This window comes from Carassius gibelio, chromosome A6 (assembly GCF_023724105.1).
Source record: "Carassius gibelio isolate Cgi1373 ecotype wild population from Czech Republic chromosome A6, carGib1.2-hapl.c, whole genome shotgun sequence".
NCBI lineage: Eukaryota > Metazoa > Chordata > Actinopteri > Cypriniformes > Cyprinidae > Carassius > Carassius gibelio.
The window spans coordinates 5,468,550-5,495,050 of NC_068376.1; the positions used below are offsets into that span (position 1 = coordinate 5,468,550).

General features: G+C 37.0%; 2 protein-coding genes across 5 annotated transcripts; both read right to left on the minus strand.

The window, feature by feature from the left end:
* Window positions 1-807: 807 nt before the first annotated feature.
* LOC128015348 (indian hedgehog B protein) lies at window positions 808-11,289 on the minus strand. The gene is made up of 3 exons (XM_052599103.1): window positions 10,326-11,289; window positions 4,895-5,156; window positions 808-2,831 (listed from the first exon to the last, which is right to left on the minus strand). The coding sequence occupies exons 1-3, from the start codon at window positions 10,623-10,625 to the stop codon at window positions 2,146-2,148; spliced, it is 1,248 nt and encodes a 415-aa protein (XP_052455063.1). The 5' UTR covers window positions 10,626-11,289; the 3' UTR covers window positions 808-2,145.
* Window positions 11,290-13,251: 1,962 nt separating this feature from the next.
* On the minus strand, window positions 13,252-26,280 carry LOC128015351 (non-homologous end-joining factor 1-like). Of its 4 annotated transcripts, none has more exons than XM_052599110.1 (8): window positions 26,206-26,280; window positions 25,738-25,930; window positions 25,329-25,547; window positions 24,246-24,384; window positions 24,103-24,161; window positions 14,336-14,519; window positions 14,016-14,098; window positions 13,252-13,537 (listed from the first exon to the last, which is right to left on the minus strand). In XM_052599110.1, exons 2-8 carry the CDS (start codon window positions 25,903-25,905, stop codon window positions 13,445-13,447), a joined length of 945 nt encoding a protein of 314 aa, XP_052455070.1. In that variant the 5' UTR covers window positions 25,906-25,930; window positions 26,206-26,280; the 3' UTR covers window positions 13,252-13,444. The 4 variants fall into 4 exon arrangements, with proteins under 4 accessions (XP_052455070.1, XP_052455067.1, XP_052455068.1 ...); XM_052599107.1 differs by having other exon boundaries at window positions 26,171-26,280; XM_052599108.1 differs by having other exon boundaries at window positions 25,738-25,933; window positions 26,171-26,258.
* Window positions 26,281-26,501: the final 221 nt, after the last annotated feature.

The following is a 26,501-nucleotide window of genomic DNA, read 5'->3' on the forward strand; positions in this document are numbered from 1 at the left end:
GTAAAAATAAATAAATAAATACATAAATAAATAAATAAACTAAAATGGATTTAAATAAATAAAAATACATCTAACAGTACAGAAGTAGCCGGTATAAAACATAGTAATGCAACATAATAGTTACTAAATATTAAACTAAATATATTTATTAAAACTAAATATTTACCAAATAAGATTTGACACTTTTTAGTATTAATTGTTTACAGAATAAGTTTGTTCTTTATACATGAAAATATACTGTTAACTTTTAAATCTTAGAATGTGGAGCCCTTGCAACATGATTATTATTGGGGGTCCGTGGCATCTGAAGCAAAATATTTCCAAAAGTTGGTCACACCGGTGCCATTTTAACTGGCATTTAACAGATGCTTTTCACCAGTAAAGTGTGGAATAATAACACAACACAAGAGGTTCATCATGAAAAGTCAATAACATTCGAAGTACATTTCTATAAGATGACAACAATAAAGCTTGTGATATGTCATCCCATTCAACCTAAGGTTTTGATGTCTTGAGAATTTGAAAGATGAGACTAGTTTAAATGCTATGTTTGGATGGTCTCATCGGTAAGAGGAGAGTTTATCCATTCACTGGTGTCATATCACATGCTGGGTGGGATTCCTGTTACATTAAACCCATCTGAGTTCTCTTTCACTCTGTACTGTTCATTTCACCAGCAGGGAACAATTACATAGACTAGTGGTTCTAAACAAGTTTTTTTATTACAACAGAAGTACCAGAGGTCAAAATCAGCTTAGACAGAAGGGCCTTCCAATAATGTCTTGGTCAAATGGGGGATCTGGAGTCAAGAAGGCTGAGAACTACTGACACACACAAAACATCCAACAGATGACAAATTAATGAATTAAATAAACTGTAATAGCCAGCAAAGAGCAAATACGAGACAAAATAAATAATTTGTGTGAAGTTTAATTTAAAAAATAGATTTTAAATACTTTACCCGAATACCTTACATTATCTTAATGATATTACAAAAAAACATTTTTTTTTCAATATTTTAACAGACTGTCTTAAGACTAATGACAAAAGAGACAGGAATAGCAAACAAACATAAGGCACAGACAATGGTTGGTCTCTCACAATTTCTGTAAGAAGAAACACAAGAGGTCAGTTTGTAATCTGCTCTTTTTACAGTTAAAAGTGATGTGTGGAAGTTTTTCAATGTGAAATACTTTATTATTATTGTTATTCATCTTCTTAGCTTATGCAGAGACAGCTATAAGTATAATGATTCTCCCGAAAAGTGTATTCACTGATTTGCATGTACACAGCATGTCTGTAAAAGTGGGCTGGTGAGTAGATGAGTTTTCCTGTTTGGCGTGAAATCTCCCATTTAGACTCTTGTTAGAAATCACCTTTTTCAAAACAAACAAAAGACATGTATTACTGAACGCCAGAGAATAAGATGTGGAAATATCTTGAACTTGTATTAACTACAGATCTAATTTCAGGCTTTAACCAATAAACCATCTAAAAAAAAACATTGACTGGAAGATGGACCTGGAAGTGCTAAAATGCTAACTCGTTTCCGGGTTTTGACCTACAAAAGTAGGTAATCTCGCAGCACTTTATAGAAGTGTATGTTTTCTGCTTCAATTTGAAAAAGAGTTTGGGTAAATGGGCAAATTATTTTTGCAATTCTGCTTGGTGTCACTTTTTGCACACTTTAGTCATTTAAAAACTCTGCTTTCGGCACATATTTCGCCTAACTTTTTATGGGTGTTGAGACTTGGTCTTGTAACCTGAAGGTTGCAGGTTTGAGTCTCGGTGCTGGCAGGAGTTGTAGGTGGGGGGGGGGAGTGAATGAACAGTGCTCTTCCACCCTCAATACCCATGGCTGAAGTGCCCTTGAGCAAGGCGCTGGACCCCCAGTTGCTCCCCGGGAGTTGGATCTATAGCTGCCCACTGCTCCTGGGGTGTGTTCACTACTCACTGCTGTGTGTGTGCACTTGGATGTGTTAAATGCAGAGCACCAATTCCGAGGTCTGGTTTACCATACTTGACAAATGTCATGACTTTCACTTTCACTTAGCGCTATCCCCTTAAGTCATAAACCCTGAGCGTTCAGTCGTTTACATCCCACCCTTCCCACCCTTCGCTCATCTCTGAGTTTGTTTCAATCCATCATCTTTCATGATCTTCTAAAGCCCAAGGGTGGAAGAGTTCTGAGTCTAGCAGTAGTGTTCCCACACTGAGTAGGACCTGAGAGTACCAGTGTCGGCCGTTCTTAAGGATCTGATCTGGTCCGGTCCAGCTGTACAAAAGGCGTAGAGGTGCAAATGCCCGGTGAGCTAGCTGCGGTTCATTCACCGCTGCGTAGCATGAGGTCATCACACCATTCACCAACAAAGTCCCATGGGCAGTAAGTGGGGCGTAAGCCCCCTGGTCCTCCCGCACCTCCACTTGAGAGATCTGTGAAACACGCATCCTGAGTTCGCCTTCATTGACGATCAGCACACACTGCCCTGGCTTGGCATCACTGGCAAATATCGTCCGGAGGGATCCACGCTTTGTCTGGCCACCGTTGGAGCAGTTTCCAACCCAGACAAACAGTAAATGAGCTGCCGTTAAGGAGATGCTGGCCCCATCCTCAGTGCTGATCACATAAAAGTGCTTCTGAGTAATGGGGCTACGGTCCAGGAAGGTGAGGACCTTGCTGTAGACGAGCTCGCCAGTCCCGTCACTTCCCATCGAGGCCAGAACAAGGTCTCCTGCTCGTAAGTCTCGGATTGGTCTTCGAGTGCCATCCTTCATTGTCACCAAAGCCCCTCCAGGAAAACAGCCACCCGTCTTTGCTGCTACTGAGTGCTCTGAAGAAAAGTTTGAGGAAGGAATGGAATAGAGAAATGGGAAGATGGAGAAAGAAAGGAACATGAAAGGAATTGTTTTGTTAAGGAATTAAAGAATGGATTCCATGCCCAAGCCCCTGTTTCTAATCTTCATTTATGATTAATATACCTCTAGTCTTTTGACCCTTCATTCATTGGTTGATCCTATGATGTTTCCCTCAGTGATTGGTTGAGTTGGTAAATATCAGTGTGGTGTGCTTAAAGTGGGACTTTTACTTCTTCATTGAGACCTTGGCGTAGGAGCTCCTCCTAGTGGACCAATTCTGATTTGACTGGCACTGCCAGCAATCTTGCCTCTTTAGACTAAGTTTTTGTAAAAATTACAATATATACATAAGGATATACAATATATATATAAGCTATATTTAAAAACTCAGTTTTATTATGTCAGGGTCATCTGACTTGCATAACGATCTGGGCAGGAAGGACAGGAGAAAAAGGAATAAAGAGAAATAAATAGTGGGAAAAACAGATAATGAATATTAGAGATTTTATTATGAAATTCAATGTAAGAGACACAATTGTTCATCACACCTTTATAAGTGGTCGGCAAAGAAAAAAAACTAATAGCTAGGCTTTTAAGCTATCTCCAGACTTTTTTTTTTTCATTTCATTTCTGTGATGTTTTGGAAGAAAATCTGCAGAATGCATTTAAACATGGTGAAATGCTTTAAACATAAGTACTTATTCATATCTTAATTAATGGTTAAAATATTTAATAAATGAGCATGCAGAGCTTTCTCAATGACAAATGTTCCAATTCTGCCAAATCTGTGGTGTTTTCTGAGGGTTCTGTGCGCACAGATTACATTTACATTTATGAACTGAGCAGACGATTGTTTGTGGGCCTGCTAATGGCCTATGCATTTCACAATATTATGTTGCGTTGAAGTCTAAAAGGGAGAATGACTTTAGTCTTACTTTGTTGCTATATTATTATCTAAAAAAATTTAAATAAAAAAAATAAAAAAGGGAAAAAAATAATAAATAGCATATTGGCTATAGATGCTAAATGGTAGATGCTAAAGTTAAATGAAGCTTGTGTTGACTTAAAAAATAAAGATCAAGGTAAAGCATAGCTGGAAAAAGTAAGAAAGGTGAAGTAAATGTTAGAAATTGTGTGAAAAGAAGTGTGCATTCATCAGACGGCCCAGTGCTGCAAGACAGTGCTGTTTTAATCTAATTATGTGAAGCAAACAAATTACATCTGATACCCAAATTGACTCAAACATGGCTCTCTACATCAGACAGCTCATCAGTCCACAGTGTGTCTAGTGTGTGTAGAAACAGGAATCTAATGGGATTCCCTCTGTGTCCACAGACATGCTCTTGCCCTCTTCTTCTCACATTGCATGGCTGTCAGAAGCTGTTAGTTATAGTTAGATTTAAAAAATAAATAAATACAGTTGCATTTACTTGATCAAAAATAAAGTGAAAAGGTTAAAAGGGGAGATTAAATAAAATAAATTAATCATAATAACATTGTGAAATGTTAATTCAGTTTAAAATAACTCTTTGTAATAACTCTAATCTTCAGTGTCACATGATCCTTCAGAAATAATTCGAATATGCTGATTTTGTGCTTAAGAAACATTACTTTTTAGTTTAATGTTGAAAACAGTTAAAAGAGTAATGCATTTTTAAGGATTCTTAAAGGATATTTTGTAACATCATAAATGTATTTACAGTCACTTTTGAACAGTTTAATGCATCCTATCTGAAAAAAAGCATTATGTTATGTTATTTTCTTTTTTAAATCTTCCTAACCTCTAATTTTTTCACAGTAGTTTGTCATGCCCACTTGTCTAAATTCAATGAAATTAGTCTCGCCCTGAATATCCTGTTTCACTAAGAAATACATCCGATTGCAGAAATACAGAAATGCAAATGATGTTTCATGATGACTTGCTAAAATGTTTGTTTCCCTTTCCTTTTCCACCTTTTATTCTTAAGGACTAGTCTCTTTCTCACTTGACCTCTTTCCCCCACACAACCTCAGCACAAACACACACAGCTGCTCTCACCTGATTTGACACTGCAGTGTATGTGGCCTTTGGATTCGTAGTAGACCCAGTCAAAGCCGGCCTCCACTGCCAGACGGGCCAGCATGGCGTACTTGTTCCGGTCGCGGTCCGAGGTAGTGATGTCAACCGCCCTGCCCTCATAATGCAGAGACTCTTCAGAGTGATGGCCGTCTTCATCCCAGCCCTCCGTCACACGCAGACGCACGCCAGGCCACAGATTCATCACTGAGATGGCCAGGGAGTTCAGCTTATCCTTACAGCGCTGCAAAAAAATTACGAATGAGAAAGATTTACCAGAATTCACAAGTGTGAAAAGTGATCAAATGTTTAACAGGTAGCAGGGTTATTATCGTTAACTTAAACTAAAACCATTAACAAAACATTGGTATTGTTTTCACAGTTATAAATAACAAAGATTATTACTGTTTTATGAGAAAATATTTCAGGGTTTCTACCTAAAATTTTCATGCTGTTCTTGCTGTTATTTTGTAATAAAATGTAAAATTTCTTAGCTATTTTTGAGTGAAAATTATTTCTCAAATTATATATATATATATATATATATATATATATATATATATATATATATATATATATATATATATATATATTTTTTTTTTTTTTTTTTTTTTTTTTTTTATAGTAATATAAATAAAAATATTAATTAAAAACTATAATAGTGCATCAGTGATAATAAAATAACATTAGCAACTAAAGCAGCAAGTGCAAGTGTTTTATGATCTGTTGTTCTTCAAGGCTAATGAACATGCATTTCATGTGAAATATCAAGGTAATTTGTCATGTCAAATATTGCAGTAACCATGATTATAGTGAGAACTTTTTACATTGGGGAAAAAAAGAAACTTAACAACATGAGTACAAAGCAAGTTTGTCACAATGTCTCACAATGAAACATATAAAATGTACTTCTGGTGGTTTATGTAGCGTTAATGGCCATACTGTGACAGTATTTAAACCCAACTGAATGTTGAGCTCCGATACATAAGTTACCAATTAAACAAACAGAAGGAGGCTTTGCTTGCCTGAGTGAGAAAGGACACAAGGCCATTGTCTTGACTTTGTGAATTTCCTGCAAGAAATATGGATTTTAGTGGGCTCATGTCAAAAGCCTGTGGCAAGCAGTTGCTAGGTGAGAAACGCGGTGAGCAATGGCAAATATAATCCTGACAGCCATCTGTAGAACTGACGCATTTGTGGTTAGCACAAACACACTCAGCCCATGGGCTGATAAATCCCTGTCTCAACCAAAGGCCACGAGACATGCAAGGTCACTGGATAACCACCAACTAAGTGGTCACAAATTGCTTACTGAGTGACGGCAGAGATTCTTTGATGTCGCCATCCTAAGTCCTCACTACATAGTTGTGCCATCAAACCAGCTATTTCTGTTCTCCGAATTGGAGACCTACCTTTCCACTCAATAGCTACTCTACAAAGCTCTGCGGACTGTCTGTTTAAATCTCAGTTCAGTGATTCAATGTCTCTGTGCTATTAGGATCCATCTCTCAGAGCTGAGTTTGTTCTGTACAATCAGCATCCAGAGGCGGGTATGGGAGAGGAAAAGTGATTTGAAAATACAGTGCCAGTGAGTTTTGTTACTCTGTTGAGTCTCTGAGGGTCACTGAATCCAAAACATGTACAGCAAATGCTTAGACTACAGTCAAAGTCTCAGCAATGATAATACACTCTCCCACACTCAAATACACTTATTTGTATGCAAACCCCTATACATGCAAACCCTGAGCTTGCTTTCCTCCATGGAACCCAAAGGGAGATGTTTTGAAGAATGTTCACACTGCTCTTTCTCAAATAATTAGAATGAAAATGTAAGAATAGCAGATACCAAATAAATCATCATAGAATGTATCATAAATATGGTCCATATCATTCATGTACTATATTTCAAGTCTTCTAAAGACAATCAATACAATGGCTCTAATAGCACAGAGACATTGTGGGAAGATCAAAAATGAAGTCGTTAAACACTGCAAGACTCCTAAAACCTGGACATGACTTTACGGTTCAATTGTCCCAAAGTCAAAGGGTTTTATGAATGGGTTTTTGGTTAAATGCCTGGAATAAGGTCTGTATTTAACACAAACTCACTGTATTTTCACCTTTTTATCTACAAAATAAAATTCTGAAATTCCCACTGTGATTTTTTAAAAACTCTTTTTCATGTTTTGAAAGGTGGTTGCTAATATGTGGCTAAATGGGACTACAAAGGTTGTTGTGGATTTTATTTGTCATTGTGCTGAGCAGAAACATTCATTCACTCACTATAGTCCACTTTCACGGCCTCCTGGTGTTTGTACATGCTCTGGCTAACTTGTTGAACTCAAACTTCACAACTTGTAGATTTTAAATTAAGACTAAAAGAGGTGTTGTATGTTTAATGGTGGTGACATTGAACTCAAGTGACTGTGGTGTACTTTGCTTATAATTTAACTTTAGCTTTTCACTTCTGGAGATGCTTCTGCTGCTAACTTCTGGGTTGGAGAAAAAAAAATATTAGCATCAATGCAGAACTCTATAGATTTCATTTGCATTTGTACACATTTAAACTTGTAGGAGAAGACAATGCACACCAGGTTTAACATCAGATGCCAAACTCTGGATTTCACACGTCTCATAACTGATTAGGATAAGTTTGAATATGCAGACAAGCAAATGAGATTTGAATTCTACAGCAAAGGCCAAGATTTTTTGTGAATGATTCCATTATATGGAATAAAGCAGTGTTAACTTTTTCTAATATATCTCCTTTGAAAATCACATTGGTTTGGAATAACAGAATGACAGAATTTTCATTTCTGGGTAAATCTTTCTTTGAAGAACAAAAACCTCAGTGTCTCCTGTAAAATGTAAGGGAATTAATAGATGCATCTATCCCACTCCACATAAGAGCGGAGCTAACTGACATTTAAAAAATGTCAAGTCTTCCCCATTTCAAAAGTTAAAACAGCGAGCTCCTGGACCTTGAAGAGTTTCCAAAAGACCAAAATCGATAACCTCCGAGACTTTAGAAACCAGTTTATGGTGACCTTCAGTAGTTTATGGTTAACTAGAAATATGTGCATTTGGCATGATTTCAGAAATGCCATTCTGAATGGAAAACTATGTGTTTTTAGTTTTAGAATACAAACATAGATATTTATTATGAAGACATATTTTTGAGCACGTCTCCGGATTGGACGATAAGAATAGCGACGCGGCGAGCTGTAATAGATGCCTATTCACATAGCAGTGTGGACTTCAGCTTTTTTCGTTGTGGTTGCAAAAGTGAACTGGACTTCATAAATCAGCCCGTGAACTCTGTTAGCTTTGCTTTCAAAGCGGAGATCGACGGGTTTTCAGGAGGAGAGCCTTCACACTAACCGCGGCCTACACAAACATTCACCCCGCGTGCACCGACGGCGCGGGGCCCTGAACACTCGCGCCTGTATGAGAGCGCCGAGGCCACTCGCCGCTGAATCAAAAATAAGGTGAAGAAAAATGTGTGTGTAATTAAGGCTTAAATGCATGTGAAGCCCACTATTTTTACACACGTATGCCACAAAAACAAACAAAAAAATAACACAGGATAAAAAGGAAAAACAGACCAGAGGTTGTCTCCAGCAGTCGCCACAGTTTGGCCCTCATAAATCGCGTGAAGGTCAGGTAAACGAGCGCGGCGCTCGCCGACGAGGTGACAGGTAAAGACGGGGTGAGATCTACGAGCCCCTCCTCAGTTCCCACACGGCTCTCCTGGATATTAACATGTGGGCATTCAGAGGAAAAGAGCTGATATAAATACTTTTAGGTGAGGGGGAGATTGGAGTCAAATAAATTCCACTCGGTACCACATCAACGTCGTAAAAAATATCTGACTATTCGAAAAGGGGGTGAATGCCGTTAATCACCAGCGGTCGTGTTTAAGCATACGGGTAAACATTAAAACAGTCACAGGTCATGCTCAATCTGCAAGGGCAGTTTTAATGTTTTCTTTTCCAATCGCGCTTAAAACAGCAACTGCACTGTTTTAATTAAACGTTTCAGGTTTCCCTTCCCTTCCACTTTATTGACAGTCACCCCTTTTTGCGTTCATTCATTCACATAAATTGAGCAAGAGCCCCGTGGGAGAAAGTTCAAATATGCGGTTATAAAATAACCCGACGACTACTGTGTCTTTAATTTGATAAAACCTGCCCCCATATTCTCTGTTATGAAGACTGAAAGACATGAAACCTTGAATGAACTCAAGGATCTTTTGGTGAAAATAAACTGTGGTCTATTTCCTCGCATTCATCAGCGTCCACAAGCATTTTTCATCTATGAGACAGTAGTAGAAGAAAAGTGACATGAACAAAGGCTCCACCATTGATAGGTAACTGCACAAGTAATGCAATCTTGTCTGCAAAAGTCTGGGAAGGTAACTTAAGGGTTGTAGGTTTGAACCCCAGTTATTGAGTCATAAACTCAGTATACAACTGACACTGAAGCACATGTTATTCCAGGAGGTCTTTCTCTGTCGTAAGTGAAGTTACTTTACTGTAGATGAAAGTCTCAACTTTGCAATGAACTATAAATTTGCATATGTTCTTAACTATATCTTCAGAATTATCTCAAGTACTTTCCAAACCAAATCCCTGACATTTATTGATATCCAAAACAAATTTGACAATGTAATAGTACACTGATTTATTGGGCAAAGACAAAGGACACCGCATGGTAAATAAAGAAGCATTAGAAATATTAAACTAATGACTGTCTGTGTTGAAGATATGGATTGGTAACTGTAGGTTCAAACGTCACTCATCTTCATTCTGTCACTGATAAAAACCATTATCCACATGCTGAACCAAATGTTATGAGTGATGTTAGTTTGGATTCATTTTTAGCTAATAATTTACAGACCTTCTTAACCATATTTTCTGAATTATTTCAAGGATGCCTATTTTCACTGGTGTCCACTACAATTTTTAGCCTAAGTGACAGTACCCTGAACTAATGCACTTGATCTTGAAAAAGACAATTTTGCTATAAAATTATATAGTAGGAGTAGTAATAGTAATCCACTGCATGCAAGTTTTAGTTACTAGTGACTTCATTTGAATAGAGAGAAAAACAAAGGCACTTTTCAAAATATATTGTTTTATGTTCAACAGAAAAAGGAAAGCCACACAGGTCAGAAACAACATAGGGTGGGTAAAGAATTGTCATTTTTGGATGAACTAATCACATATTACACTTTCAGAAAGGTACACAACTATTAAGTTTTGTACATTTGAGTATACTGCTGTTATAACCTTTGTGAGTGTATTGCAGGTAGCTAGAAGTCATTTTGGATAGAAACTTCTACTAATAAGTAATAAATTAACCATTAGCCGAACGAACTGCTCGAGGAAACATTTCCGCGTGTCTGCCTCACCTGCGTCATCATGCGGTCCGCACCTGTGTTCTCCTCATCCTTGAAGATGATGTCTGGGTTGTAGTTGGGCGTGAGCTCTTTAAAGCGCTCGGAGTTGCGGGTTATCTTCCCCTCATATCTCCCACTGGCTCCCAGCGTTTTTTCGGCAACGTTTGGACTGAACTGCTTATAGGCGAGAGGCGTGAGTTTTCTTGGAGTCCGTCTCTTGCCGTGACCTCTGCCCGGTCCACAGCTGTCGTACGCCGGTGAGAAAGCCAAGATGAAGCCGGTGAGGAGCGCCGCCGCTGTGGAGAGTCTCATGCCAACCGGTGCCAGCGGGCACTCCAAAAGATGGAGTGTCAAAGATGCTGAAGATGATGGTAAAGCGACCCTCCTCCCCCCAATCTCAGCTTCAGTCCCCGCGCAGGATCACCGGAGGGGGAGGAGGATCAGTCTAGTAGGACACCTGGCGCTCACCATCCTTTTACGCACGGAAAGATACCCCGGCAAACGTAGGGTTCCTCAAGCGGTGAAGTTGGTGCCAGTTCGTCGGTTCACCTCTCGGGTCTGTAAAACTGTCTTTCTCTCAGTCCAAGCGGAGACAGGGGGAATAAATAGAGAAGTTCCGTTTATCTTGGCACGCGTGTTTAGAGTCGCCTGCAGGCGGGTCCTGGTTGCGCAGAGCCGCGGTCAGAGTGCGCGTCCCCGCAGCGGTTTCTGGCTCCCGGCTCGGCTGTTTGACTACTGCGCTGTGGCGCGCGGCTCTCAGTTGAGATGGAAATGGAAGTGACCCGAGCTCAGATGCTACTGAAGCAGCCGCACCCTGCCAGTCCTGCCCTCTGCCTGTCTCTGCCCTCCTCTCCACCCCTCCGGGCAGACGCGCTTTATCAGCCGCTCTCCCCCTGTACCGCACCCGGCCGCGCATTACAGAGGCGCATTACAGGTCTGGACTCTCGGACCCTGATGTGTCCATTCATTTGAACCTCAGCAGTAATGATCCGCTGCCTGTCCACGGTATGTCAGCACACGTACAGTAAACACACACACACACACACACAATCATTTGAAGACGTTTGCTATAATTCTAAGTTTTTATTACTAAAATATAACTTTTTTTAATATATATATATATATATATATATATATATATATATATATATATATATATATATATATATTTTTATCAATGCCAATTATTAATCCACAATAATGCAATTATTATATTAGTTATTCAGTTTATCTCCAAATTTTAATCCCCCACTTTTTTTTTTAATTATTTTTCTTTTTATATATTTGTGATGGGACACTTTATATTATATATATATATATATATATATATATATATATATATATATATATATATATATATATATATATATATATTGAAGTGATGAAGGTGTTTGGAACTGGGCAGATGGTTTATTACTGGTGCAAAGTGGTCTTGAGGAAGGTCCAGCAGGTCATCTGTGGCGCCAGAAGCTTGTAGTCTAGCTGATCCATCATCTAAATCAGCTTTGACCAGTTGCACACCATAAATGACCAGCTTGGTGTATGCAAGAAGTCACTTTAAACCAATCACTGCAATATGGCTGTCAAGAAATAGCCAGGCTCTAGTATTGGATGACAGGTTTTATTTTATTTTATGTTAGCTCATAAAACTGTGATGATTGATGATCAAAATCCATCAGAACAATTTTCAGTCCCACTTTTCTGGATGTCAAAGATCATTGTGCCAATTATCAGCTGACTGTTAACTGCTTATTTGCTTCATGTTATTTAAAAGATGATCAAATATGATATTCATATGTCCCACTATTTCTGAAAGCATTTTTTTCCAATCACTGGCTTCAGCAATAGTGTTCAACTGTTTAATACTGTAAAATAAAACAAAATTAAATTGGAGGTCAGGTTTAGTTTCACTGACAGACACTGGAGACAAGACATGAAGTGGCGTCCCTCCCAGGAACTCTAATGTCTTTAAAATAACACTAATGGCTTCTCCACTGAAGATGAATCACCAGTTAAATGCCAGAACTATTACCAAATTATACTGGTAGGAAAATTATGACAGTTCTGTGTCTCCTTCAGTGGCGCAGACATTTTTTCTGGTCCGCTGTGACCGCACTCTTGACAGCTTGAAGATGTTACTGTATTGCTGAATACATTTTAATTAGAGAGTGTTTTGGCCAGGCATCAGAAAATAATCTGTGGACAGCAGAAATACTAGAGAGAGAAGGGATTAACCAGAGCCTTCGACCAGTCTACAACTAGATTTAAAGCATCATGCACTTCATATTTAATTCAGCAGGTTTTAGAGTAGTTTCACAGAGTCAGACTGTTGACTATTGGCATGCCGTCTCCTCCACTTTCCGGTTTATTCTAGCCTGAATTAGATAAAACGCAGGCATATGGCTAATAGGTAAAGCTAAAGCTTGAATGTCATGCTTAGTGATGGATAAATCAATAATTTTAGGATAACAGAACGACATGAGACAAAGTGGTAGCTAATTCTAACAAAGCCTAAGCCAAAACCAAAGAAATTAGTGGAATATGGATGTTGGGTTTGTGGTCAGAATTTCCGTCCATTCAAAAGTCCGATGATTTTACCGAACATGACCAGGAAAATGAAGCGGAACCGACATTTGTGCTTAAGCATATCACATTTACTTGCTAGTAATGGCCTCAAACTAAACTCTGGATATCTAATGCCACAAACCTTACAAACTTTCTTGTCAGACTTTCATCTGGCCTTCTATTTGCAGCAGTCAGTATCCTGTAAAACACAGTGTTATGCCCCCAACAGACTATGACAAAAAATATGTAAAAGTAGATTTGAATTTGCAACTTACAAAACACATCTTATGAATTATTATCCATCATTATCCATCATTCTCTGTGCTTCTGTACTTTTTTCACAAGCTGCCGGTTGTGGTGCAGAGAACTTGCATTAAAAGGAATGCAATATTTTATTAATTTCTTTTAAAAGACGAAACTTTAAGATGGGCATACAGACTAAAAACCAATAATAAAATGTCCACAATCACTTAAAATCCAACCTAAAAAAAATACAAATATTTTTTAAGCGTTCAGAAAATTAAAGGGTTCATATGTGCACTATTCTGATTCAGAGGCATCAATTGTCACCGAAAAAGCCCCACTACTTTCTTCTTCTTTGGCCGTGAGGTGGAACGCTCCTCAGAACCTGCAGCAGTAGTTGATGGTAACAGGACAGTCTGAAAGAAACATTCAGAAGTGGTTTTAGTTCCCTTAAAGGAATAATCTGGGTCCTAAACCATTGATAATTGAAACTTTAATCTTTAGCATTTCTGTTAATTGCCACATTAAATGATTTTGACTCTTAGCTCAATCTGTATCTGCAAGTCGATTTGTAGCCCCATATACTTCCATAGTAGGCAAATATTTGCACATGCTAGCTTAGTTTATATTCAACCCAGAATGTTACTTTAATTATATGAAGGCGAGCAACATTTTGTAGCCTGTTGTTTAAAGTCATTTTCAGTTTTTGGAGGTTGTCAAACACAGGTCAAACTCTAGCAAGGCTCAGCAATGGTGGGTTTATTGTAGACTGAAGATTAGAAAAGAGCAGTTGAAAAGATTAGCTAAACCAATGGGTTCATGGCATGATCGTTTTCTGACAAAAATGAATCAAATATTTATTTTGTTAAATGAAAAGAAATCTAAAGAGCGAACCTGTTTGCTGTGTGCCACCTGAGGTCTTCCTGATGATCCTTTGACATCATTCTTTTCTTGAGAAGCCAGTGAAGAACCCACATCTGCACAGAAGAACAGTCATTATTTATTCACGCTCATGTTATTCCAAACTGTGAAATTGACAGAAAGCTTGTTGTGCCTTTTTACGCCTAATGTGAAATTTTATGTGAATGTGAAACAACACCAGTTCACTCGGTCATTCTGTGGAAAAGAGCAACCAGGACATTCTGCAAATCATTCCTTTTGTGTTCTACAGAAGAAACACAGACATACAGGTATGTAATGATTGAAGCAGTAACCTGTGAGGACATCAGAGCCGTGTTTGTATTGTTCAGAGACGAGGTCGTGTTCTGCCACAGGGCTGCTGTCAGGAGAGCGTTTACGTTTCGGACCCGTTTTCCCTGAGCTCACGGCCACGTACAGCGCCTGCAACTCTGAGTCAAAGCCCAAACTGTCCAGCGTCACACCCATCTGTGGAACAATCTAGTAGACAGAAAAGAGAAAATGACCACACCATAAAGAAAGTGGGGACATTTAATTACTTATTAGTTCCACAGAGGAACTGTCTAGGACTATTAGTTTTCTGAGTACTATTAATTTCTTCAGATGGAAAATGTTTTAAATGGAAAAAATTACTTTTGTGATATTAGATTTTTGGGCATGTACAGTATGTGATGGCAAACATGAATTTTCAGCAGTCATTACTCTAGTTTTCAGTGTCACATGATCCATCAGAAATCATTCTAATATGCTGTTGTTCTGCTCAATCGTTTCTAAAAGTTATTTTTATCATGCGTGCCAAAAAACTGTTATTATACACATATATAAATGCATATGTATATATATATATATATATATATATATATATATATATATATATATATATATATATATATATATATATATACACCAATACAATGTAATGAAAAATATAAATAAATAACTATGATTACAGTGCAGCATTACCAATCCCAACTTGTAGGCCTGCTCATATTTAAAAAATATATTTAACTTTTCCAAAGTGTAATGTGCAGCATCAACATTTTCAGTTTTTAGACCTGCTCAGATTTAGTTATTGCGTTGGACCGATGGGAATTAAGAGCAAAGGTCTGTTTAAATGCCGACGGGAGCTGCGTTTGAATTACAATCGTTTCTTTCCTAGTTGTAGTGATGTTCACACTCGCATGATGCCTTTTGAAAACCTTAGGCCGGTGTCACTGGCATATTGCATCTATCAAACATAGTCTATTTTGCTGTCAATACTGTTGACGGTGTCCTTTATCAGTATGCTTTATATTTATGCTCAACATGAAGTACAGATATTGTTGTCGTCAAGACAAGATCCTGGTCTGTCGGCGGTCTCCCGCTATGTCACCTACAGTAATAGCAGTGTCAGGCACGGTTCTTGTGTGTAAATTACACAGAAAACGCGAAGCAGCCGTCACGCAACTGACACGCAGCAGAAACGCCACACTCGCGCCATGCAGTGTGTCACCGGCCTTAGAATCAGCTGCAGGGAGGGATTTGCGCTGAACGCGGAGACTTCCGCCACTTAATATGTTCGTTGGGAAACACAAAAATGTACCTATGTTCCGCACACAAAATATTGCATTCGGTACACACGTGCACCGTACCGTACCGAAACGGTCCGGTACGAATACCGTTACACCCCTAATAATAATAATATATATATATATATATATATATATATATATATATATATATATATATATATATATATATATATATATATATATATATTAATTTATTATAAATTAAAAGTAATCATTAAGATATACATAAAGACGTAAGATGCAACAAGAGATGAAGATTCCAGTCATATCAGTTCCCTGACAGAAGCTGTTTAACTCTACATAAGGGTGGCGACCATGTTAAGATCACATGACCTGTCAAACACCAATCACTTTATCTCCATTAGCTGCAGAATAAATGAATCATAGTTATGCCTGAGATAAGGGTGTTTCTACATCGGCACTGGTAACCAGAAACATTTACATTGCATGCTGCTGTAGTCACATTGATCGGTGCCAGTATAAAGTCCACTGCTGTTATAAAAATAATAATAATAATAAATATTTAAATTAAAGTACATAGAATTCAGATTAAATTTTGCTTTAAGAAAATTAAGACTTTTTAAAAAACAAGACCTTAAAAGTATGCATTATGTCAATTTAGAATTTTGGCAGTGAAATGTTCTTAATTGTAATGAAAAACTGTGACAACAAAGTCTTGGTAAACGCTGGGTGACAACAGGGTGATGGTAAAGATGACTGCATTCACACATTTCCCAAAACACATTCTCTTTCACAACAGAGAGGACAAATTCTCAAAATTAGCTTGCCAAATATTGACCTGGCGAGATTGGTGACCACTGGATGAATGAAGGGCCCCTAAATATACCTGTAGACATTTGGGGTTTACATTGACTTATTTTTATTATTAGTTTGTTGAAATCTCATAAAAATAAATGAAAGCTTTGAGTTCCTCTTTGGGGACAGAGAGGGCAATGTGAGGAGAGAAGCCACAGTTCATGAGTGTGCACTTCCTGTCTCCCCTCAAATCATTTCTCCGCTCCCCATCCTTTCATTTTTTTTCATCTTCTTGTCATATCAGTTGAGCAGTTAATTATTCTTCTTAAACTTGTGGGATTTAAAACGGAAATTGATTACCAGGTCAGATGATCTCCAGGTATCATCCATCATCATCATCAGTGTGCGTCAAAGAGGGAAGTGTCAGGAAAAGCGGTTCATGTGTTAGTGCATCATGTTGATGCATCTATTCATAGCTGGTAAACATCTATTCATAGCTGGTTTGTGGAGAACCTATGAACCAATGGACTCTAATGGAAGATTCCAGAGAGTGTCCCGATTCTTGTTCTGTGTTCAGCACAGGGCAAGCATGTACTTTTGAGTGTGTACGATATTGAGACATACTACCGCCTCACAAAACTGTGACTAGTTCATTACCTTTGAAACGTACCGTTACTTACTAATTCATTCTCTAGGTTTATACATTAAAAAAATGTGGCAGTTATCTATTACAATCTCATATGTGTAGTGGTTCATTATTTTTATTGCCATGTCAGCATATAACGTTATCTTCATGCAAAAAAATAAAATAAAAATGCACGAGTAACATAAACACAAAATACAAGCCAAATGAACCCAAAACTACAGCAGTTAATTATTTTATTTATTATTATATAAAAAAAAAAATTAATGAACATATGATACAAATATATTTTCTGGTAAAATCTAACTAAACAAGTCCCGATTTTATTTGATAAAAGTGTTTCAATTTGGTTGGTACACCCTACAAAACTATAGCCCAAAGACAGATCAGTGCCAATTAATGAATTTGACATCAAAGCAGCCTGATTCTTTGTGAAAATTAGTTACAAGTATTAATATTGTGAAATATTATTATATTTTAGTACTCAGTAACTATTTTGTATTTTAATATATTTTAGAATTTTTAAATCTAAATTTTACAAGAAACTACATTTAATAATTCACCAAAAGAAACATACATTGTAAGGAAATTAAAAAAAAAAAAAACATTGGCAGAATCACTAACATTAAATATGAATAAACTGTGCATATTTTCCTTATTACCTGATTTTAAGTACACACACACTGCAACAGTCTCACACACACAATCTATAGGGAAACAAATAAAGGCAGGTGAAGTCTTAAAAAGGCGTCATGCATTAAACCCAGAGAAGAGCTTCATTTTACAGTCCTCTATAAATCTATCCTCACTCTCATTCAGGCAAACCCCCTCCTAAAAATATCTATTACCTCTTCCTCTCAGTTCACCCTCTGTCTCACACTCCCTAGATGTCTTTATTAGTGGTGCGTACTAAGACAAACATCACTTTATTATCATACTTAGGGTTAGGGATTTAAACAAACCTTAGAACAAATTATGTGGCCTGGTAAGGAGAGCTGTGTTTACTTTTCTACTTGACTGGACAATTTGTGCAGTTATAAAACGGGTAAAACCTCCCATAGATGTACAATGAAGGAGGGACTGAACCATATTTCACAGAACACCCTAGCAACTGCATAGCAACACGCCAAATACCACATCACAACACTTTGTTAAATGATATCAGCAGCTTCCTTTAAAAAGTATTCAAATGTGGCGGTTATCTCTTTTTGCTTTCTATTTGTATATTTTCTAAGATGTTTTCATTCCATCTATGACATTTACGAGAGGGACTGGTGTTTGACGGGATGTTACTCTTGTTCTGGCTGGCAGGGCAGCTCTTTTCAGGGCTTCAAAGTAGGCAGAGTAAACCACAGCCCAGCTACAGCTAACTAATTACAGATCAGAGCTCACCCGGTGGAAAACTGGACCAGAGCTACGGAGGGAAAGAGAGAGAGAAGCAATAACAGAAAGAGAGACATCTGACCTCGAGAAGCAGTGTTGAATGGGTTTCATGGTTATCAGATTGAGGTGATTATAAAGGCCAGAAGCCAAGAGCTTCAGTTACGTCTTGAGCTTTAGCTGGAATTAAGGCATGAACACCTGAGAGTTCTTGGTGTCTAACAATAAAACACACACTCATGGGGACACGTTTGCCCCTACTTTACCCCATGAATTTGACTTTACAAAGCTGAATTATTTTTGCTTAATAGAGATGCAACTATTTGAAAATCTAGACTCTTTGAGGGTGCAAAAAAAATCTAAATATTGAGAAAATCACCTTTGATGTTGTCCAAATGAAGTTCTTAGCAATGGATATTACTAATCAAAAATTGTTTTGATATATTTACAGTAGGAAATTTACAATATAGCTTCATGGAACATGATCTTTACCTCAATATCGTAATGATTTTTGGCATAAAAGAAAAATCAATCATTTTGACACAAACAATTTATTTTTGGCTATTGCTACAAATTTACCCCAGCGATTTAAGAATGGTTTTGTGGTCCATGGTCACATTTCAGTTCTTCTGCTTTAAAATTTCGTGTTTAATTGCCATTTCTTTGCAGTTATTTGTGAAATTTACTGAAATGTTTCTACAGTACCAAATTATCGCATTAGAATGATTTCTGAAGGATCATGTGACACTGAAGACCGTAATGTAAGAAGTAATGATGCTCAAAATACAGTTTGCATCAATGAAATAAATTAGATTTTAAAATATGTATTAATATTTAATAACTGTATTAATATTTCACAATATTAAAGTTTCTTCTGTCGTTTTGATCAAATAAATGCAGCCTTGGTAAGAATAAGAGACCCCAAACTCTTGAACAGTAGTGTGTATGTCTAGATTTGCCCATACTTTAACTTAACTAAATATATGTCTCGGATAGAGGATGGTTTGGGGTGTTTGTAATGGTCTTTCAGTGTGGCAATGGGAAGGGTCACTCCATCAGCGCCAAACCCAAACTGGTTTCTCAACTCACCCGGTCAAATTTTCTCTAAGGCCTCAACTCTAAAAAACCAACAGTTTGCGTCACAGAAACACTTTCACACATAAATACATTCAACCCCAAAAGATCTGCAAAGAGGACAACATGCCCACTAATACGGACCCTAAAACAAGTCTTTGTGTTAATCAAGCAAAGTACACACACCCACTCAAAACACAAAGTAAACGTTCACCCTCTCTCCCCTCAAAAAAAACCTAAGCATGTCCCACCAGTCTGAGGTAGACATTTTCAATCTTTCAACCTCAACTTTACAAACTCACAGAACATGGGGCCAACAGACATCACTTCAAACAGTCCTATCCATCTATCCATCAAACAAACTCTCATCACGGCTTCTACCAATCAGCAATCTCAAGAACGGACTCCATTTTTCCAGAGACTTGCTATGTTTGTTTGACAGTTCACTGAGACATTTTTCCAAACACACCTTCATTTTAATTCTGACTTGAGTCTTAAATGATTCTTCAGTGTGGAGTGGAATTTCCCATTGTATTGCGAGACAGTGGCAGTCAAATGACTTCGATATGTCCAAATAAATCAAATAATGTGCAAGCTCACATTTCAATAGGCACAACAAGTATTGAAAAAAAATCTGGAGGCCTTTCCAAATCATGGCCTAGGAGGTAGCAAATGTTGTCCTTTTTAAAGGGGTCATATGATGCGATTTCAGTTTTTCCTTTCTCTTTGGAGCGAGTTTTGAACAGTGTAGTGTAGCGCTTGCTGTTTGTCATTTTTCCGATCACAATTGCAGACATAATTTAATTGTTGCGCAGTGCGATACACAAAACAATGTGTAAAAAGACAGTATAAGTCATTAGAAGCAGTAATTATGTCCCCACTGGATGCAACAAATGCTTCGTTTATAAAATGTTTTAATGGTTTTGTCACGGCATCACAGTATGTTAAGGGGCGTAACATTTCCGTCACATGCTCGAGGCATTCAGCCAATCACAATGCACTGGAAAGTTGGCCAATCAGAGCACAACTCACTTTCCAGAACGATGAGCTTTGTAAAAATCAATGCATTTCAGAAAGGCAGGGCACAGAGGAACAATAAAGTACATGCTGGAAAATAAAGTTAAAAATTTTTTTTTACCTTAAACTGCATAAACACATTTCATTATACCAAATAATGTTTTTTTTAGCAATGTCATATGACCCCTTTAAAAAGTTTCTCCCTTTCTGCTATAGAAAATAATAATAAAACAAATATAAAAATATGCGTAGACACAGAATGTGTGTAGAATGACCTTGAATATCAAATTGAAAAAACCCATGCATGTTACTCAGTCTTGTAAAAAGCCTTTTATTTAAACCTATGAAAATCGGATCCTGTTGTAAATAACAGTGAAAAATCACTTTTTAAAATTGCTGTTCCATTATTCTCCTTGGAATATTTTATCTCCCTCTAACTCTATATATTAGTTATGTATTAGTCCATGGCATTCACAGCTGATTGATGTCTGATGATCAGATATTATCATTAATGACATTATCTGATCATCAGACATCAATCAGCTGTGAATACCATGGAGTAACACATCTAAAACTGGTGTCACTGTGGGATGGAATTCCTTCAGTTTAAGGGGCGACTAGTATATCAGTGATTGGTACGGTGGGCGAGTGGGTGAGTAGACTCATATCCTTTTCTCATACCACCAAGTCAAGCCACACATATCTGGCTGCACATTCACCAGGCCAGTGAGAAATACTGCTGGATTCACACATACACACGGACAGAGATCAAACCCAGGCCTATCAAAGGACTCACCTCACGCAGAAAACACGGCTGCCAGCACTGAAATTAAAGCTCATGCCTGAATCCAATAAATATCTCACAGCCACAAGAACATTACTCATCAACAGAACAAAAAGTGGCCCATGAACACACAGTTCTGGTCTAAATTATGAATGTGGGTTTGTCTCCTCCCACTGTGGTTAGTGTAATGACCGTAAGGCAGAGCGGTCAGAAGCGTGACTGACTGGCATTCTTGCTTAGGGATGGTGGTACAACCAAAACCCTGGTATGAGTATGAGAGTATGTCATGATAAAGCTACGGTTTTGTTCAATATTCTGTGAAAAAAAGGCTTTAAAAATAACTTAAAATATGGTGACCATCAGGTAATTAATTAAATACTTTACAACTAAAATCACCTGATGTTTGAAAATGAAAAGATCAGATTATTCTAAGAAACTGAATCATACGTCTGGCGTTAATGCTAAAACAGCTTCAAATTGCTTCAGACACTTGACTCAAAAGTGCAAATTCAAAAATATCAAATAGGTAGACTAGAATGAGCCATATTCAAAGACAGTGAATTGTTTTCCATTTGTTAAGTCCAACACTGTTCACACTGAAAATTTGGGATCAAAAATCTAAACAACATGAAAATAAAATGTAAATTTATCAGTAAAGTTTAGAAATGTTAAATCTTGTAAACTACACGACAAAATGTACAAGAAATATTTAAGATTCTTAATTATTTCTACACTAAGTTTGCATACCCCTTTAAGAATATGCAGAAAAGAGGGATCATTAAAATTGCATGGTATGGTACAGTCTTGAAAAAGCTATTTCAATGTATATATATGTGTATATATATGTTTTTATGTTTTGTGATGGTTGTTCATGAGTCCCTTGTTTGTCCTGAACAGTTAAACTGCTAGCTGTTCTTCAGAAAAACTCCTGCACATTCTTTGGTTTTCCTGCATCTTCTGCATATTTGACCGCTTTCCAGCAGTGACTATGTTTTTGAGATCCATCTTTTGAGGACCACTGAGGGCCTCGTACATAACAATTACAAAAGGAGAAAACATTTGATGATGCTCAAGAAGGCAACACGATGCATTAAGAGACAGGGTTGTCATGAACAACTATATTAAGAGTCACAACCATCACAAAACATAAAAACAGTCATGGATCATCCAGGAAAAGACACACTGTTAAATATTCAAGGGGGTCATTTATATAAATTCAGTTATTATTTTGTCTTGTGGAGTATATATAATCATCCGTTATGTGAAAAAGCTTATTTTAGACAGTACTAAATAAGTAAAATAAGATAACATTTTCATGATCCCTCTTATTTATTTATTTTTTTATTACTTACATTTTGCATATTCTTCTTCATATTCTTCTGTAAACTTATGAGCACAACTTTAAGTACATTAGTAACTTTGATCACTAATACATATTTGTATCAATGCAATTTTAGTACTATATTGAGATACTTTTAATTTTAATTTTAAAGTTTTAGAAATGTGTGTGTGTGTTTTTAGGGGTTTTACTTTTGGATCCACATTTAGACAATATAAAAATCAATATTGTTACATTAAAAATCAGATTTAGTCAAGGTTTACCACTTCATTAATACAGACATATCAAACTTTTTACAATTATGCCAAATTATGATTAATTTTATATACATTTCCAGGATTCACTGTAATCATAATCTGGCATAATAGCTATACAATTATGCCTGATTATGATTACAGTGAAACCTAAATATTTTTTTATAAATTGTTAAAAAGAGAATACTCGCTGTCAGCATTTTGTTACCTATCATTTACTTCAAATATGTATATCTGCAGCAAAATCAGTGTGCGTGTCTGTGCACGCATGTTTAATGAATACTGATATAATAGTTTAACCATTTCATTTCTGTTTGTGTGTCTGTGAGAGTATTCTCCACTGTGGATGTCTTTTAGTATCAGTCATACATTTCCGGTTGGCATAGACCCTAAAGCTTAAAAAGGCCTTAAAGCACTTGAACCCCGATAATCACTGCTTGCAGCTATATTGAAATTTTTATTACTTAGAGTACATATTTTTTTTTTTTACATATTTATTCATTTTACCTCAGTTTAAGCCATTTTAGTACATGAAGTTAAATTATTTTAAAATATTTTGTTTCATTTCTGTTGACATTTTATTTTGCGTTGCGGAAATGTTTTTATGGTTTGAGCTTTAGTTAACTATAATTACCCTGCTTTGTTCAAAAGGTCAGAATTCATTGCTTCCATTAAAGCACAGATCCATTTAAGTCATTTGAAATTCTAGATTTTTGCTAAACTTTATGTAAAATTCAACATTTGACTCCAAATGTTAAACTGATAACATATTTTGTAATTGAAAAATAATAATAATAATTTAATTAGAAAAATGTCAAATCCTTCAAAACAATTGCAAACTTAAAAATCTATCATGGTATAATTAAACAATAGTTTTATCATCCCACTCATTACTAAAAAAGCAGGAAATACTCAAACACACACTCCCTAAAACATTATCCAGTCAACAGACAGTTGAGTGTGAAGCAACGCTACAACTGAGCTGTCACTGCAAACAAACCACAGCCTAATTATACACTGTGTGTGTATGCATGTGTGTGGTGACCTAGAGTCAAACAGCGATCCAGTCTCTCTTCCTGTCTAGCTTTCGCAGTTCTCTCTCCCGTAACAGCAGAAGCAGCACAGGGGCCTGGCCTCTGAACATACATCTGACTGAATCATGGTCTCACATGCATGCTAGTCCTGACGGAGCCTGTTAACACTGGGTAAATTTAGCAGGAGACTGAATATAAAAATGTATCGCACCTTTGTGAAGAAGTTCTCCTTGTATTTGTGCACCTCAAACGGCTCCGTCTGTAGTCTGGCTGTGTTGGCAGAGTTTTAGATGAGATTGAGCTAAAGACAGACACAAGAAAGTATGCAAGCAAAACTGCACATGCTATTGTTACCTCTAGTTAGCACAGCTCCGTTCTCCTGATAGTCCTGTATCTCTGCATCCTTCCGAGCCAAAAGTGCTGCTAGATCCTCCCCTTGCAGCTGCAGGACTCTAGTCACCGCCAGCAGGGGGCGCACCAGCTGCCTGCACACCTGATTTACAGGCAGAAACATATTGTATATTTGACACATGAATTTATAAGGCCTGGAGATCATCAACATGATCCAAATTGTACACAATCGAATCCATGCCTTCTGCACTTTGGTTGTTAGTTTGTACCTTTTTAAAAAAAAATTAAAAGCCCTTTTTATTATTCTTCAAAAATTTTGAAGTTGAAAACTTGAAGTTGTCATTTTGATGAGAAATATTTATATTAATTTAAATTAGATGAAGAATAACTTTCATATTAGTAGATAAATTACACTTACTGGACTGAAGCAAATTATGATAATCAACACATTTGTTTAGTTATTTTTTATCTGATTAAAATTCGAGTAACCCATCATGCTTTTGAGGAATGTTTATTATATCTGATATCATTGTACTGCACTGCACTATATGTTTTGACCTTGCAATAATAACTACACAACTTTGATAAAACTAAGCTTTTAAATATCATCTTACTAAAACATTAGTAAAGAGTGATAAAGAGTGACAACTGATATTTAGATGCATTTTATGTACGTAGTCTATTATACTGATTAAAAAATACAAAAAAAAAATAAATAAAAAATCTCATTGTTTTACATTACAAGGTACCAGATTTTTATATTTTTGGCCATATCAATATCAGGGACTCTGAATAAATGAGAGATGTTTTTCCTTCCTCAAGTAGCTCCATATTCTACTATATCATATTATATGAGCCATAAAAGTCTGATGTTTAAAATATGAGTCAACAAAAACACATCAACAAACATTACATCCATTCATCCGTCAACAGATACTGTCTAAAGATTGATGTTCCATTTTGAAACAATTACTGACTATTATTTCACGTGTTGGGCTTTACAGGGTTAAAAGCATAGGTTAAACTCTTTTTAAAACCACGTGACATCACAGTTGCAGATATCATTTTATGAGATCAAGTTCATACCACGCCAACAGGTGCTGCGGTGCAGCGAAACTCCCAGTAGAACGGCAACCCAGCCAGCTCACTCTTGAGTTTGACCGTCAGATTGTCACCACACTGTTCAAGAACAACGTGTGCTGCAGAGATCTGACCATCATTTCGACTGGAGAAACAAGGCTTTGCCACAGAACAAAGATGAGAGAAAAAAGCCTGTGTAGGAGCCCTCAGACGCTTATTCAGATCCTTGCACACAGAGACAGAGAAACGAGATTAAAATAAAAATACATTTAATTCTCATAGGTTTTGGCATAATTATATAATTCAGAGTGACTTAAATTTGCCATATGGTTTGCCACTTCACAGCAATTTATTTAATGCTAAAGAAAGATATAAGAGCTAATGCAGCTCCAATGTAAAATCAATTCAACTAGACCTGTGCTCGACTCTGGATGTCATCTGCACTCATGTCTTCTTCCCACACAGTGTTCAGGTCACTCAGCAGAAGCCGGTACTTTGTGTCACCGAACCAGGCTTTAGCCAGAAGATCAGAACCACCGATATTCACTGGCACCCATGGGAGAGTAAACAGGTCTGCTTCCATTTCCCCACAGCACACTTTACACAATCTACTTCATATGAACAACAATAACATTACACTCAGCAACCATAGACTGGATAAAAACAGGACAGCAACCATTGGTTAATGCATGTGTGGTTTCTCGCCGCCATTCATTCTTATATTAATGTAAGCATGCTTCTTATAAACAGATTATGTTTTTTTTAAGATAAAATATATTATTTAAAATTTTTAGAAATGAGATAAAGCAGTTTTTAGCGGTCCCAAAACACTTTTTGTATCAGCTCACCAAACAAGGGGCCGTTTCGACTGACGCACCCTCACCGGAAAAACAAACGAGGATTAAAACGTTCCGTGAGGAAGAGTTCCGGGTACTAGGTGCCTCGGGTATTAAGAGTACTGTAGAATTAAAAAACAAAATACTCATTATCCAACGTCTTTATTGAGACATTCATAAGCAAACCATTGACATGCTTTTAAATGTTATGTGCTCTTATGTATAAGATATCAAAAACTGCTCTTAACACCACATATTTGTATAATCATCTCTCTTATTCTTTCTGTGGAAGAATGAGTCATAAGTTTCTCTTTAAGGTGAAGTTTCTTTCTGTGAAGTATAG

Bases quoted from the DNA above. Each gene is read 5' to 3' on its own strand.
- LOC128015348 (XM_052599103.1), bottom strand. From the start codon at position 10,625: ATGAGACTCTCCACAGCGGCGGCGCTCCTCACCGGCTTCATCTTGGCT. The intron at 5,157-10,325 runs GTGAGGCAGACA...ATTTTTTTGCAG, and splicing joins CGGACCGCATGATGACGCAG to CGCTGTAAGGATAAGCTGAA. The intron at 2,832-4,894 runs GTGAGAGCAGCT...ACTTTTCTTCAG, and splicing joins ACACTGCAGTGTCAAATCAG to AGCACTCAGTAGCAGCAAAG.
- LOC128015351 (XM_052599110.1), bottom strand. From the start codon at position 25,905: ATGGAAGCAGACCTGTTTACTCTCCCATGGGTGCCAGTGAATATCGGT. The intron at 14,099-14,335 runs GTTACTGCTTCA...TCTTCTGTGCAG, and splicing joins CGGCTCTGATGTCCTCACAG to ATGTGGGTTCTTCACTGGCT. The intron at 13,538-14,015 runs GTTCGCTCTTTA...TGTTTCTTTCAG, and splicing joins AGGTGGCACACAGCAAACAG to ACTGTCCTGTTACCATCAAC.